Raw genomic sequence first — 15,649 nt, forward strand, 5'->3', positions numbered from 1 at the left:
TAAATAGTTCACAATACAAAGTTTTTAAAGAGGGTGTATGTGTGTGCATTTTATCTGACTTCCACTAATATTACTATTTAATCTTTACTAATATTAAGAATTCTAATTATTTGATTGGTAGATCTATATCATTTTAAACTATAATGTGATTTGCTTAATTGTGGTTTGTAACTTATGGCTTACATTTTATCATAATGTATATATTTAAAGTATGGAGCTTATTTGGTGTAGTACAGGTAGTCCTTGACTTAAACCATTCATTTAGTAACCATTTGAAGTTACAACAGTTCAGAAAAAAGTTACTTATGACTGTTTTTCCTATTTATGACCATTGAAGCATCCCGATGGTCATATGATCAAAATTCAGACGCTTGGCAACTGGCATGTATTTCAATCAATCAAACAGAGCTGGAAGGGACTGGTTAATTGTCTTCACTGCTAGGAAGTTTCTCCTTAATTCCAAGTTGCTTCTCTCCTTGAGCAGTTTCCATCCATTTTTTTTTCTTGTCTTGCCTTCTGATGCTTTATGAGAGTTTTATGACGGTTGCAGTGTTCCTGGATCATGCGATCACCTTTTGAGTACTTTTGACAAGTAAAGTCAATGGGGAAGCCAGAGTCATTTAACAACCCTGTTAGTAACTGCAGTGTTTTTGTTTAACAACTATGCAAACAAGGTCATAAAATGGGGCAAAACTCACTTAACAACTGCCTTGCTTAGCAATGGAAATTTTGGGCTCAATTATGGTCATAAGTCAAGGACTACCTGTTGTTAAAGGCAATGAGTTATAAACTAGAACAGAGTTTCCCAACTTTTCTGGCTTTACGGACTGGCAAGGGGGAGGGGGATGGTTCACACAAGTGGCTGGCAAACACATGTGCGCAGCTCCATTTGCAGAAGTGGCATGCAGTGCACCTGCCACTCAAGCAAATGGAGCAGGCACGCAGTTGCCCGTTGCTCACACAAATGAGGATGTCTGTGTGTGAGCAGACGGTCACCAGCCATTTCCACGGCTCCATTGCAAACCCCTCACGGCCCACTAGTGGGCCACAGATCACAGGTTGGGCCCCCTGAACTATAAGATCTTGAGTTTGAGTCCTACTTCAAGCAGAAAGTCAGTTAAGCAGCTTTGGGCCATTTTTTTCAGCCCTAGAAAACCATTTTTGTAAATGCAAACCATTTCTGTAAATGTGGCCAAGAAAACTGCACGGCCACATCCTTGCAGTCACTGGGAATCAATATTGACTTAAAGTGGAACATGGCACTGGACTGGGTTAATTGAGGATTGCCTTTCTCTAGTTCCCTTTACCTGTGTCATGAGATCTGGCAGGAGGGTCATTCCATGGGATAGAATAGAACAGAACAGAACAGAACAGAACAGAATAGAATAGAAGTTGGAAGGAACCTTGGAGGTCTTCTAGTCCAGCCCCCTGCTCAAGCAGGAGAAACTACACCATCTCAAACAAGTGACTGTCTTAAAAACCTCCAGTGTTGGAGTACCCACGATTTCTGAAGGCACCAGGCTCAAGGTTGACTCAGCCTTCCATCCTTCCCAGGTAGGTAAAATGAGGACCCAGATTGTTGGGGGAAATTAAGCTGACTTTGTAATAATGCCGCTTGGGGTGTGTGTGAAAGCCCTAATAAGCAGGCATATACATAGAATGAAGGCTACTGCTAAGCTTGTAAGCCGCCCTGAGTCTTCGGAGAAGGGCGGGATATAAATGGAATTAAAAAAAAAGCTACTGGTTAATTGTCCTCAGTGTTAGCAACTTTAATTAATTAGGCAAAGCAATCTTGCAGGACCCAGAAAGTTTCTGTCACAATATCTGCCTTTTGGAACACCATCCCACCTGAGATTAAGTGAGCCCAACTATTGTTAATATTTCAGAAAATGCTTAGCACCTGGGTGTTTTCACTGGCATATTGTTCAGGATGCTAAGTGAGTTCTAGAGGGTTGGTGGCTTTCTCAGTGGCTACATTATGTTGGCTTTGTTCTTGGTTACTGCTTTCTTTGTTGGTTTGTAAGGTTTAAATCTGTTAGTCTCTGAGAGTTACATTTGTGAGATGACTGGTGATACAAATTCATTTAAATAAATAAATGCCCAAACAGTGGAAAATTGGTTCATGGTTTGTGCATCTAGAAAACAGCCTTTTGCTCTGCATACTTAAAGTGTGATCAATGAGTTTGTGGCTTAGTAGCTGTGTTTGCATGGGAATCTTAGTCATAATTCTTAGCCCTTTATGGCAGGGGTTTCCAAACTTGGCAACTTTTAAGATTTGTGGACATCAACTCCCAGAAATCCTCAGCCTTGAACTTAAACACCATCAGTATTGACAAATTGTGAAAGGCAGCTTTACTTGCAAGGATGTAACTTTTAACCCTACAAACAACTTCTGCTTATCATAGGTCCTTGAGAAAGACTTAGACAGATGGATACAAATGCCAAACGCAGCCTAAACATCTGGCTGATTGTGCAACCAATGATAATAGCATCACGTTTATTCAATAAATTCAAGTTTCTGGATTTGGATAATCCACAGAACTATGCACTAGACCCGTGGGCTGGGTTTGTACAACATACCAGATTAAAATGTAGTTGCTAGTTGGAGTGTCAGCGCATTGTGCAAATATAGCTAGTGCACTGTTTGAGCCCACATTATATTTAGTTTCTGGTCCTCGGGGTTGGGTGAACCCAGTCAATTGGATAAATCATGTTTCAGTTACTCTTGTGATAACTTGTGTTAAGGCAGCTGCTATAGGGATGCAGGACAAGGAGCTCCATGGAGGCGAAACGGGGAACGAGCTGCCCAAATCCCGCGTGCAGGACCCCAAACAGCGCGGCGTCAGCGAAAGAAACCTGTTGAATCTCTGCCTATCGCCACATCTATTGAAAAAGCGGTCAAACACGGGTAACGACGGGAGGAGAAAGAGAACTGCCTCGACCACTTGGATTTAATTTAGAGGGAGGGGATGCTCAGGACACTTGGGGATTTCTGGAAAAGACCCACACAGGAAACTCCCATCCTTCAGGAATTCGGCTCTTTGTGCCCTTATAAGGCTATTTCAACTCCTGGCCAATCAGCAAGAGGGAGGCGGCGCTCTCTTGGCCCCAAAACTTCGGGCGAGAAGAAGGAGGCGCGGAAAGTGGCGGCCCGCTGAGACGATCTGGAGCGCGTCTCGCCTTCGTTGGAGATTGCGTCCTGTTCCGGAAGAGGATGAGCAGTAACCAATTCAACAAGGGCCCCAGCTACGGCTTGTCTGCGGAAGTCAGAAATCGGGTGAGAGAGTTGGTGGCAGGGAGCCTGCCGCGGCCAAGGTGCGCCCTGAGCGCCCGGCGACGGCTTTGGAGAGGCGCTTCTCCGGCTGCCCGGGCGGAGGTGTGGCGCCGCGCCCTGAGAGAGGGTGGGAGCCGGGCGCATCCCATTTAAAAAAAAAAAGGGGGGGGGGGCTCGGTGGAATTAAGAAGCCGTCTCTCCTGCCCTCTGGGTTTAGCCGTCTCAGCCCCAAAGGGGATTTGCTCCCTAGAATTCCTGGCTGGTGCTTGAAACGTACGTTTGGGGGGCGTCGTCTGCAGTTAAAAGCGGGCTAAAGAGGCGCGCCCTTTTCACTTTATCATTTGGAATCTTGCGCCCCTTCCACTTTCTCATTTGGAATTTTGCGCCTCTTCCACTTTCTCATTTGGAATCTTGCGCCTCTTCCACTTTCTAATTTGGAATCTTGCGCCTCTTCCACTTTCTCATTTGGAATCTTGCGCGTCTTCCACTTTCTAATTTGGAATCTTGCGCCCCTTCCACTTTCTCATTTGGAAGCTTGAAGGTCGAAGTGTTCTGTCAGGAAACTTAGGAACGTTCTATTTCGGAATGTTGGAACTCTGTTCTTGGGTGGCTTCTGCCGAGAACAAAAGTTGAAGCGAAGTATATATAGGGAGTGCAAACGAGCCTAGCAACAAAATCAGTATCAGATGAGCAACCTTGACTTGCTCCCAGTTAAACGACCTCACTGGGTTGTGGGGAGCCCAAAAGAACCCGGAATGGTTGGCAACCTTGTATTTTTTTTTGGAGGACCGGTGTGATTTAAGAAATCTGTGATTTGAAGGGCTGGGTCAGGAGGCGACACTGAGCTTTCTTTTGCTGGTGGAATTGAGATAATCCTGCAACAGATTTTTTATATTCTGCTTTTCTAGTGATTAAAACAGTGATATTGGTATTATTGTTGCTGTGCTTGTTGTTACTTGGCTTCAAGTCCAAAACCAACATCTGGTGATCATCTAGAAAGCCTTACGCAGTTTGTCACCTGGCAGCATCAGGACCACTTGTCCAGTCTGAGGCTGCCCGTCCAGTTTGAACACTTGAGCAAGGGGTCCTGCTGCAAATGCCTCCCAACAGCAGGTCTAGGAATGGCAGACAAGCCTTTTTATGCCTTCCCACTTATGCAACATGTTCTCCCCCTCACGTACTTTCCTTTTACTCAAATAATTTTATTTAAGCAGGCTTAAGAGCCTTAGAATAAGTAAAGATACATATCTGTTTCCTCCTGTTTTCTGCTATTATTTTGTTGCAATTATTTTGCTTTGTAGTTTGAGGCTTTTTAAATTGCTGAGATAATTTGCTATTATTAATTTCCTTTTGCAAGCCTCACAGAGAAAATTTGTGAGGTGGCTACGAATCAAAAATGACTTGATGGCACATAATTTTTGCATGCCTCCCAAAACTCCTGGCTGGATTGGGTCTAGATAGATAGATAGATAGATAGATAGATAGATAGATAGATAGATAGATAGATAGATAGATAATGCCTAAGAATACCCATGTTTTATAATTTTCCCATATTTTTCATCCTGAAATATTTTGATCACATCTGGCTTGGATAAACTTTGTTGAAAAGGACAATTTCTTTACAGAATTCAAGTCCTTCGAGATCTGTTGATCTGCTAAAATTCAGTGTTTAAACTAGTTCTGGAGCCATCTTACTTTCCCAAAGTACCTTCTCTTTTGTTTTTTTATATCCCAAAGTACCTTCTCTTTTGTTTTTTTTATAGTACAGTATTATTTCATCTACATAAAAGCCACAATATCCAGTAGATTCAGCCACATTATTATTGTTGTGGTTATAATTATATAGCCGAAAGTCTCAAATAAAAAAGTACAGATATGATTAAAAAGCTTGATGTAAGATAACAAATAAACAAATTAAATACCTCCAGAGATATTACATAAAACATTTAAAATCTGTTAATTTATTAGTAAAGGCCTTGTTTTTATAGCTGTAGTTAAAATGTGGATGTTGACCCTGTAAGTTTAGGATGTTTAGCTGAAAATAAAACATTTTTCAGAAATATCTTTCCTGGCCTTGAGTTTAAAAAGATAAAACTGCCAAAAACTTTTGTAAAACTTATGCAATATGCAGTAAAATATGATTCACAGTTTCAAGGTCAATACCATTAGAAGAACAATATATTTGAGTGACAGAAATGTTTTGACATCTACTAATTAGCATATTTGATGCCAACATATTTAATCTGGCTTTTGCAAAGGCTAGATTTATTTACAGTAAACGGAAAATGCTAAGAGAAATAGGAAGCCACAATATCGAGAGGGTTCAAATTAGACTTGGAAGCAGAACCATTACTTTGGGTTTTCTTAGGAGCCTGGGTGGGTCATACAAAAGACTTATTATGTGTGTTTGTTTTTAGAGATGTGATGGAAGGAGCTAATCCCTGAGAAAGAGAGAGTAGCAATTTGCAGAAATTACCTTTAACCAGGCATTCTTGGCTAAGACGTGTGAAACAGTAAATGATCAGAAATGAATAAATTTCATCCTCTTGAAATGCATGAGCAAAATGTGACTACAGGTGATCCTCTACTTACAACCCCTTTTCACTCTTATGACTATTGCAACCTCTCCATGGTCACGTGATGCAAATTCTGATGCTTGGCAACTGACTCATATTTATGACAGTTTGCAGTGTCTCAATGTCACGTGATCACCTTTTACGACTTTCTGACAAGTACAGTCAATGGGGAAGCCAGATTCAGTTAACAACCGTGTTAAGTAACTTAACAAGTGCAATGATTCACTTAACAACTGTGGCAAGAAATGTCATGAAACGGGATAATTTCTCACTTAACAACAGAAATTGTGGGCTCATTCGTGGTCATAGGTTGAGTTCTACCTGTACTTTTAGCGATTTGGTCAGCACCTAAAAATTGTTCCCCAATTTATGCAGAGTATCTTTCCCTTCCTGGTGACTTCTATGAGGTTGGACACAAGTGAGCATCCCAAAACGGGTCATTAGAATGTTAATGCCTGTATCTCTGAACACATTTTTTTTCTCCTAGGGCAAGGGTCTTCAAACTTGGCCCTTTTATGACTTGTGGACTTCAACTCCCAGAATTCCTCAGCCAAGCACGCTGGCTGAGGAATTCTGGGAGTTGAAGTCCACAAGTCATAAAAGGGCCAAGTTTGAAGACCCCTGTCCTAGGGCTATGCAGGAAAGTCTTGCTTTTTTCAGTGAAAGCTTTGAATTAAAATCCCTCTTGGCAGTAATATGGACATGGCTTTCCACTGCTGCCTTCTGCATTGTTTTGTCAGCTTTCCAGTCTAGCTTGCTGGGCCTGGGATTTCATAGTGGTCACCTGTCCAAGCACTAAACAGGACTTGATCCTGCTTAGCTTTTGGGAGATCCCTCTAAGTGTTCTTCTTCAGTCTGATGAAAAAGCAATTCCATCCAAAGCAGTAAAGATTTACAGTAAAGAGACTGAGAATGGAGAGAAGGGTTTTTGCAATTGCTTATTTATTTGATAGCAAGAGATCCGTAGGCTTATGCTATCTACCCATGCACATACAATGACTTTTGCAGCTTCTCCAATTTCTCATGCCTCAGTTAAAACTAAAAAGCTTGTAAGCCGCCCTGAGTCTTCGGAGAAGGGCGGGATATAAATGGAATAAATAAATAAATAAATAAATAAATAAATAAATAAATAAATAAATAAATCAAACCGCTGAAGAAGGAATACCTTCCACTGGGCTTTCTTAATGTGGGGAAGGGTCAGTGAACTTTCAGACTGCTAAAGACAAAAAAAAATGGTCAGCAACAGGGATTTTCATCTACAATTTGGAAGATGCCACCGAGAATGAAAAGATGTTTTGAACCCCTAAGGGAGAAAAGCAGGAGCTTTCTTTGCAGAGGGAAAAAAAATCCAAATCAAAATTAAGCACAAACCTTTTTTCCCCCTCCCCTATGAATAGCATCTGTCTTAAAGGAATTTAGGGCCAGATCTTAGCGAGGTGTGGCTTGATCTAAGTCTCTGAAAAAGAGGTGACGGTGTTCTGAAATTTGAACCAACTTCATTTCTGTCTTATTTCCAAAATCCTTCATTTGCTCTGTTTCCTGTTGCTTTTCACCCACTGGATGCTTGCACTTGTTTTCCTCTGTTGATTCCTGGCTTTAAACCAGGAGCAGCCACTCCTGAGAACATGGTGTAACCACGCTCCTTGGGTCTGTGAGATGATAGAGGTTTTTCTCTGCTTGACAAATTTTTCTCTTAACAGAAATTTTGGGCTCATACTGTAAGTTGAGGTCTACCTGTACTTTTAGTGATTTGGTGAGCACCTAAGAAGTGTCCCTCAATTTATGCAGAGTAGTTTTCCCTTTTTGGTGACTTTCTTCAATGAGGTTGGATGGGTAAGGAGCACATTTTTGATCCCCTTGTGGGATCACTGATCTTTCTTTCCTCCTCAGCTGTCAGAAGGCTTGAACTGAATGTTAAAGAAAAAATCCCAAGTTTTAAGGTTTTAATTGGATAAAAAGACGGTCTTGGCTGAGGCTGAAGCATGAGAGTGAATCTGATCCAAAAGCATGTTTAACCCAAACCGTTTTTCGCACTCAGAACCCTTGCCGCATTCCCATGGTCATCTGATCAAAATGCAAACACTTAGCATTTGGATCGTAGTTATGACGGTTGCAGTGCCCTGGGGTCCTCTGTTTTACTTTTTGCAACCTTCTGACAAGCAAAGTCAATGGGAAAGGCAGATTCACTTCGACAATCCTGTTACTAATTTAAGAACTGCAGTGGTTCCCTTAACGATTGTGGCAAGAAACGTCGTAAAATGGGGCAAAACTCACTTAACTGTCTCGCTTGGCAACAGAAATTTGGGGCTCAGTCGTGGTTGCAAGACGAGGACTACCTGTATGAAAAAGATTCCATTCTTACTCTTAAATTGATGCTGTGTGTCTTCCTCAGTCTTGGGTCCTCCGCCAGATGCTTGGAAGTTTTGACGGTTCTGTGCAGGATCTTAGCTCTCCCTAGCATTGCGTTCTTCTGGACAGAGAGAGCTCTGATGGCGTTCCTGGGATCTAGTGGAGCCATTCCCCCAACTTAGGGGTCACCGCCCCAAGTGCTCCTACCACCCCTGTGATCGCTTTGGCCTTTACTTCCCATTTCTTCTCTAATTCTGCCAGATGTACGAGGACAATTCAGAAACAAACCTCCATTTGAGCATGTGCGAGAAATAGGCGGGGATAGCGATGCCCATCCTGTGGCACCGTGCGAGTAGTTCAGTAGGCAGTGAGTGGAAGGAGAAGGTTGTGTTGCATTTGATTCATCCGCCAGGGGTAGGCAGCCTTGGCTCAGGAATTCTGGGAGTTGAAGTCCACAAGTCATAAAAGAGCCAAGGTTGCCTACCCCTGTGCTAGATCAATTGAAAATGAACCCTACCATAGAAAATCCCGCCAAATGTGAAGTAATACGATTCCTGTGAGCGAAAAAACTTTCGGCAACTCTGATTCATTGTGAACCGTGTAATGTTTACGGATCAAACGGGATGAGTGAAGGTGTCGTACGTCAGTGGTGTCGCATGGTTAAAGATGGATGAACTGGCGTGCACGATGAGGGAAGAAGTGGCCGCCAATCTGTAGTCAGCGATGAACTCATGCAGGAAATTGACAAAAACGGCCTATGAAGTCTGTCGGTTCACGATATCTGCACTTTCTTTACACTTTCCCCAAATTTCGGTTCTGTTGGGATGTTTTTGATCACCCACCCCCCATAGCCCAGATTTGGCGCTGAGCAACTGCCACACATATGAAACAGTGGCTCTCATCGCACCACTTCGACAATGACAGTGCACTTCCCGATGCTGTTACAGGATGGCTTCATTCTCAGATGGGAGATTTTTTTTTCCAGAAGGAATTTCAAACCTTGTAAGACATTACGACAAGTGCCTCAATTTGAATGGCGATTATGTCAAAATGTAATGTAATGTTGTAGTTTTCTAATGTGTATAATAAAAGTTCTGCATCTTCGAGTGTCTGTCATTGGTAACCAAACGGAGGTTTATTTCCAAATTGCCCTCATATACGCATTGGCTTGCTGGAATAGGACAAAAATTATGGAATTATTACACTTTCAGAAGGAGCCCGTTTAGTCAATGTACATCAGAATCCAAATTACATTGCCCGCTGCTTGAATAGATGCCAGTTGCCAAATGTCCGAATTTGGATCATGTGTCCATGGGAATGCTACAATGATCGTGTGAAAAACAGTCATAAATCATTTTTTCCAGTGTCTTTATACCTTCAAACAGTCACTAAATAAATGCTTTGGAATTCAAAACATGGAGCATAAACTAAATTATTTGTCCCTGTCTGTATATTTTGAAACGTTCTGCCACTATAAATGACCAACATCTTTTGGTTTTGGTTTTCCTAAAATGGAAATTTGCTATGCTCAGAATCCATATTTTGTTTTAAAAAGCAATAGCAAACATGTATAAAGAAGGAAGAAAAATGTACTGTATGCAGATTGCAGTTTCGAAAAGTGATAATTTTGTGGCTTAGGAGAAGGAGAAAAGAATGCTAACTAAATCCATTACACAAAGATTTTTATTTCAAAGTCACCAGCTGCTTGGAGAGGAGTGTGCCAATTCGGAAGTTGAGATCTCTCTCTTTCAAATGTTAGTTCAAGACTATCCCCCAAGAGAGAAACTGAAGAAATGAAACTTTCATATGGTTTCCTGTAATTCTGTTTCTTCTTTCTTCTCTCTCCTTCCGACAGACAATCCCAGTGCTCCCAGCTTCATACTTGTAATACAGAAGTAACGTTTCATTGCACGATGGGATGAGAAAGAAGTGAATCTTTGCTCCGGCTAATTATAATAGCTAATCAAAAGTAATACTTATTTTGCAGAAACTTTTCTGTCTTGACTCTTTCAAGGTATATAAAGATTAGTTTGCTGGAATAGGACAAAAATTATAAAGTTGGAAGGAAATAGTTTGGTCGATGAATGCAAGCCTTTGTTCAGTGCCAGAATCCAATTTAAAACATTGTCTGCTTGAATGCATCCACTGTCCAACTTAACTGTAAAATTTGTCCTAATCAACCACAGCCTGCCTTCTTCTTACTTAATTCTATTTCCCCACATTTAAACATCCTCTTATTCAAGAGTAATAGATTCTTATTCAGAGGAAGGTTGGAAAACTTGGTTCTGTGTTTGTCCTTGGGCCATCTGGGTGGCAGAAAAAAGTCTGGTGTTTGTAATCTGCTCCAGTCGTTAATGGCCAAAATTCTCAAGTTTTCCATTATTTCAGTTTTTTCAGTTTAAAGGCAAAAAATATCTGGGTTTTCCCCATGAACCTTAATGAGACTTAGGTGATATATGATTTGGTGATTGCTGTTAAATCAAGGACTATCTGTACTAACTAGACCAGGGGTCGGCAACCGGAAAAAGGAAAAGAGCCACTCAGAACCGGTACCATCACACAAACAAAAAGGTGGGAGCCGCAAAAACTGCGCGCGCGTGCGTCCACTCACGCGCATGCGCAAAAAACATTTTGCGCATGCGCAAAATGGGAGGCACCTGCGCGGCGACGGGTCTCCCCTTTGGAGAGGTGCGCGTTGTCCCATCCGGAGACCTGCCGCGTTCGTCAAACATTGACGAACGCGGCAGCTGTGCAAACGGGATGGCGGCGGTTTGGCGAGTGCGTGCAGCAGGTCTCCGGACGGGACGGCGGCGGCTTGGAGAGGTGCGCGCGCACCTCCGCCCTTCGGAAAGGTACACGTGCACCTCTCGGAACGGGCAGTGCCACTCTCCATTTGGAGAGGTGCGCGCGCACCACTGCCCGTTCGAAGACCGGGCGGCTGGGAGCCGCAGGAGACGGCTCAAAGAGCCGCATGCGGCTCCGGAGCCACGGGTTGCCGACCCGTGAACTAGACAATCTCTACAGAAGGAAGTGGGCTTCCTTCTGTAGAGATTGTCTAGTTAGTACAGATAGTCCTTGACTTAGAACGGTTTGTTTAGTGACTATTCAAAATTCCAACAGCACTAAAAAAGTGACTTATGACCCTTTTTCATACTTACAACCATTGTAGCAGCTCCATGGTCACATGATCAAAATTTAGACACTTGGCAACTGACTTATATTTATGACGATTGCGGTGTCCTGAGGTTATGTGATCACTTTTTGCGACCTTCTAACAAACAAAATCAATGGGGAAGCCAGATTCACTTAACCTTGTTAGTAACTTAACAACTGCAATGATTCACTTAAATCTATGGCAAGAAAGCTCATAAAATGGGGCAAAATTCGCTTAACAAATATTTCACGTAGCAACAGAAATTTTGAGCTCAATTGTGATCATAAGTTGAGGATTATCTGTATTGTTTAATTAATAGGTAAAGTAAAGGTAAAGGTTCTCCCGCACATGCATGCTAGTCATTTCTGACTCTAGGGGCCGGTGCTCATCTCCGTTTCAAAGCCGAAGAGCCAGCGCTTGTCCGAGGATGTCTCCGTGGTCATGTGGCCAGCATGACTAGACGCCAAAGGCGCACAGAACGCTGTTACCTTCCCACCGTAGTGGTCCCTATTTTTCTACTTGCATTTTTACGTGCTTTCGAACTGCTAGGTTGGCAGAAACTGGGACAAGTAACAGGCACTCACTCTGTTACCCGGCACTCGGGATTCGACCTGACAAACTGCCGACCTTCTGATCGACAAGCTCAGCGTCCTAACCCACTGAGCCACCGTGTCCCTATAAATCCACTTACAGAGTCACAGTTCTGTGCTGACTGAGGAATTCTGGGAATTGAAGTCCACAATGCCAGGTTTTGGAGAACCCTGGTATAGGGCAATACTGTTTCTAGAATTTCCATTTCCAATTTCCAGCAAGAATCTTTCAGACAGAGCATTGTTTCTCAACCTTGATAACTTTAAGATGCGAGGACTTCAACTCCCAGATTGCCCATGCTGGCTGGAGAATTCTGGGCATTGAAGTTCACTCACCTTAAAATGGGCAGGCTTGAAAAACACTGATATAAATGCTTTTTTTTTTAACTTTGAGGCACAGTTGCTGAGAATTTTTTCAGAAGGTAAATAGGATATGTGTCTTTAAAAATGGGTGATAACTGTGCCAGTAGTTTAGTAAAACAGAATAAGAGTGAATTCCTTCCTTGTAGAGAAAGGAGAATCACATTCCAGGAATTGTGGACATGTTCTGAATTCTTGAAATCTAAGATTCAGTTCTCAGCAGCCCCAATTATATGTATCCTGGCTAGTTAGCAAATCTGGGAAAATCTCTGGAAAGCTACTGCTTTTGAGTTAACTATGGTTTATCAGATTTGAGGTTCCACAATATCCCCTCAAAGTTCTGATATCCCCAGTTCTTTTAGCCCTTTGTAAGGCATTCAAAACTGCTTGTTATCTAAAGCTTTGGGGCTGGGAAAATTAGCTCTGTTGTCTGATCTGTTCTATTCTGGTCCTACAACTTGAAGTGGATGGAACATATTTAGACCTTGTGAGTATGTTTGTTTATTTAATCAGATTTAGACATTGCCCATCTCACTATACAAGTGACTCTGAGCAGTTTACACATGATAAAAATGAGATATAACAGCGATATAATTAAAAACACAATTGAAACTGGGTGAAAAATAAAATAATGTCAGTTTATAAAACCACATATAGTGAATCTATTAGTTAAGAGTTAATATAATCATGTGTTCAGTTTCTTTCTGCTTGTTTTTTGTAGCATGTTTTATTTTGGCTTTCAATCCTTGTTCACCGCCTAGAGTCAAGTGTTTTTTGAGATGGGCAGCTGCATCAAATGTATAAATGTATTCATTTATACACATAAATAAAACATACTGGCTTGCTAGGGCTGTGCTGCATTAGATAAGTTTGCATCATGCATTGAGTAGCAGCTTAATGAGTAGCAACACCTTTGGTGTTGTTTGTTTCAACATTTCCGGGCCATCTCTGCTTCTCACAGCTCAGGGCAACCTAGAAGAAAAGGAGATGTTTGCATTCAAAGTGACCCCAAACTACCCAGGTTTGCCCAAAGCTATTCAGAATAAGCAGGGACGTGGTGGCTCAGTGGGTTAGGACGCTGAGCTTGTTGATCAGAAGGTCGGCAGTTTGGCGGGTCGAATCCCAAGTGCCGCGCAACAGAGTCAGCGCCTGTTACTCGTCCCAGCTTCTGCTAACCTAGCAGTTCGAAAGCACGTAAAAATGCAAGTAGAAAAATAGGGACCACTACGGTGGGAAGGTAACAGCGTTTCGTGTGCCTTTGGCATCTAGTCATGCCGGCCACATGACCACGGAGACGTCCTCGGACAAGCACTGGCTCTTCGGCTTTGAAACGGAGATGAGCACCGGCCCCTTTCATTGGAAACGACTAGCACGCATGTGCGGGGGAACCTTTACCTTTACCTTTTATTCAGAATAAAATAGGTCTGTCTGTCTGTCTGTCTGTCTGTCTGTCTGTCTGTCTGTCTCTTTCTCTCTCTCTCTCTCCAGCTAGCTCACTAGCTCACTCACAGAGTTACTCTGAGTGGTGTACAATTGAAACTATAAAAATAATAATGCATATAAAATACAGAATCCATATTGTAGTCTGGTAGGAGGCAGTTAAAACAAGAATAAAATTAATTTAAAAAGCAGTGGGAGGGCCTCCAAGGTTGCATGTTTTGTGAACGCCAAGCAAGTCAGCAAAGCAAAGTGGTTTTCACAGCTTTGGGAAATGCAAGGGAAGTGAAGTGGGAGCTCTCCTTGTCCCATGGTATAGACAGGAGTTCATAACGGGGCTGCCTCTAAGAAGTCAGGGCTCTGATCCCCTCCCCATTTCTCTTAACTTCACTTGGGATGGGACCCGGAGCAGCGGTTTTGGAGGGGAATGCCCAGGGTGAGTTATATCTGCTTGGGAGGCATCATGATCTCTGGGCTTTCAAGGTTAAAAACAGCACCTAGAATTACAGAAGCCTATTATTGTGAAAGCAGAGCAGCAGCCTCAAGGCAGAGTCGCAGTGTTAGAATTTTTTTCCTCCTCAGCAGAGACTGCTCTACTTCGGACTATCTTCACCTTCAAAGTCTTCAAGGGCAGCTCCAATTAAAGCATGTTATAGTAATCTAGCAGGGTTGTGTCAAACTCGCCCAAGTCAGTTGGGTAGAAAATATAAGGCAGTGTTGCATAGGAAGAGACATGACACTTTTTAAACAGGTCCTATAATTCAGGTGGGACAAAAAGTAATTTCTTCTATAGTTTCAAGGATTACCGTATTTTCCGGCGTATAACACGACCCGGCGTATAAGACGACCCCTGACTTTTGAGAAGATTTTCAAGATTTTTCGTCTTATACGCCAGAAAATACTTACATGCCAGTTGCCAAGTGTCCAACACAAGCCCAATTCAGATTCAGCCCCGTCTGATGCAAATGGTGCAAAGCCATGCGCTCTTCCAGGCCAGACTCTGCAAACAGCACGCCAGAAGCTGCAACCACCGCGGGAACTCTGAGTCCCCGCCTTTTGGCAGCCTGCACGGCCAAGCGCGATTCGGCTTTGAGATAGCATTTGCAGACGAAGCAGCCGCCGCGTCTGGAGCCAAGCCCCACCCAGGAGACAGTTGGCCAGGCGGGCCCGGAATACGCGCTAGAGAGCCGGGCTTGGGGCGGCCATGCTGAGGCCGGCTGGCAAGGGCCACTGCATGGTCTGCGGGCAAGAGGGGTGCCAAGTACCGCTGTTCCGCACGCCGTGACCAGGCAAGCGATTCTTCCGGTCGGCGTGGGTCAGGTGGTACCTCGGCAGGAACAAAGGTGCTCCCTTCCTACTGTCGAGCAGCGCGCGTCTGGGGACCGCCTGCCCCTCCTCTTTTCGGGGACCTGACAGCCAGCATTGGAAGCGCCAGCATGGCCAGTCCTACAGAAAGCAACGGCGGCGGCTGCAGTAGCCGCCCCAGGAGCTGACAAGAGTTTGCCCTCCATCACCTGTTCGCCATCGGCTGCTTAACCACGGGTCGCCATCGCCTACCTCCATTCACCCAGCGATCCCGCCGTCCAGCAGAAAAGATCAGACAGGTGAAAAAAATTTTCCGGTGTATAAGACGACCCCCAAATTTTGAGACGATTTTTATGAGTTAAAAAGTCGTCTTATACGCCGGAAAATACGGTATTTTTTTAAAAAAAGTTTTAAATCAATGGGAGAATTAACTTTCCCTTGGATAAAAATGACAGGAGCGGGTGGGGTAGGAAGAGAAAGAAGAAATTGAATATTGGTTATTAAACTTAATTGTACAGGTAGTCCTCTCACTTAGCAACTACCCTCTTTAGCGGTCATTCAAAGTTACAATAGTGCTGAAAAAATAAGTTTACAACCAATCCTC

The 15,649-nt window shown here is 43.1% G+C and overlaps 1 protein-coding gene across 1 annotated transcript in view; it reads left to right on the forward strand.

The window, feature by feature from the left end:
- Nucleotides 1-3,124: 3,124 nt before the first annotated feature.
- The window catches only part of CNN2 (calponin 2), a 42,426-nt gene continuing 29,901 nt past the window's right edge, over nucleotides 3,125-15,649 (forward strand). Inside the window, exon 1 of the mRNA XM_083349980.1 lies at nucleotides 3,125-3,277. Coding sequence (XP_083206106.1) covers nucleotides 3,215-3,277 — 63 coding nt within the window. The 5' untranslated portion in view covers nucleotides 3,125-3,214. The remainder of the gene's footprint in view (nucleotides 3,278-15,649) is intronic.

Source organism: Vipera ursinii (genome assembly GCF_947247035.1).
Source record: "Vipera ursinii genome assembly, chromosome: 1".
In the NCBI taxonomy this organism is placed as follows: Eukaryota; Metazoa; Chordata; class Lepidosauria; order Squamata; family Viperidae; genus Vipera; species Vipera ursinii.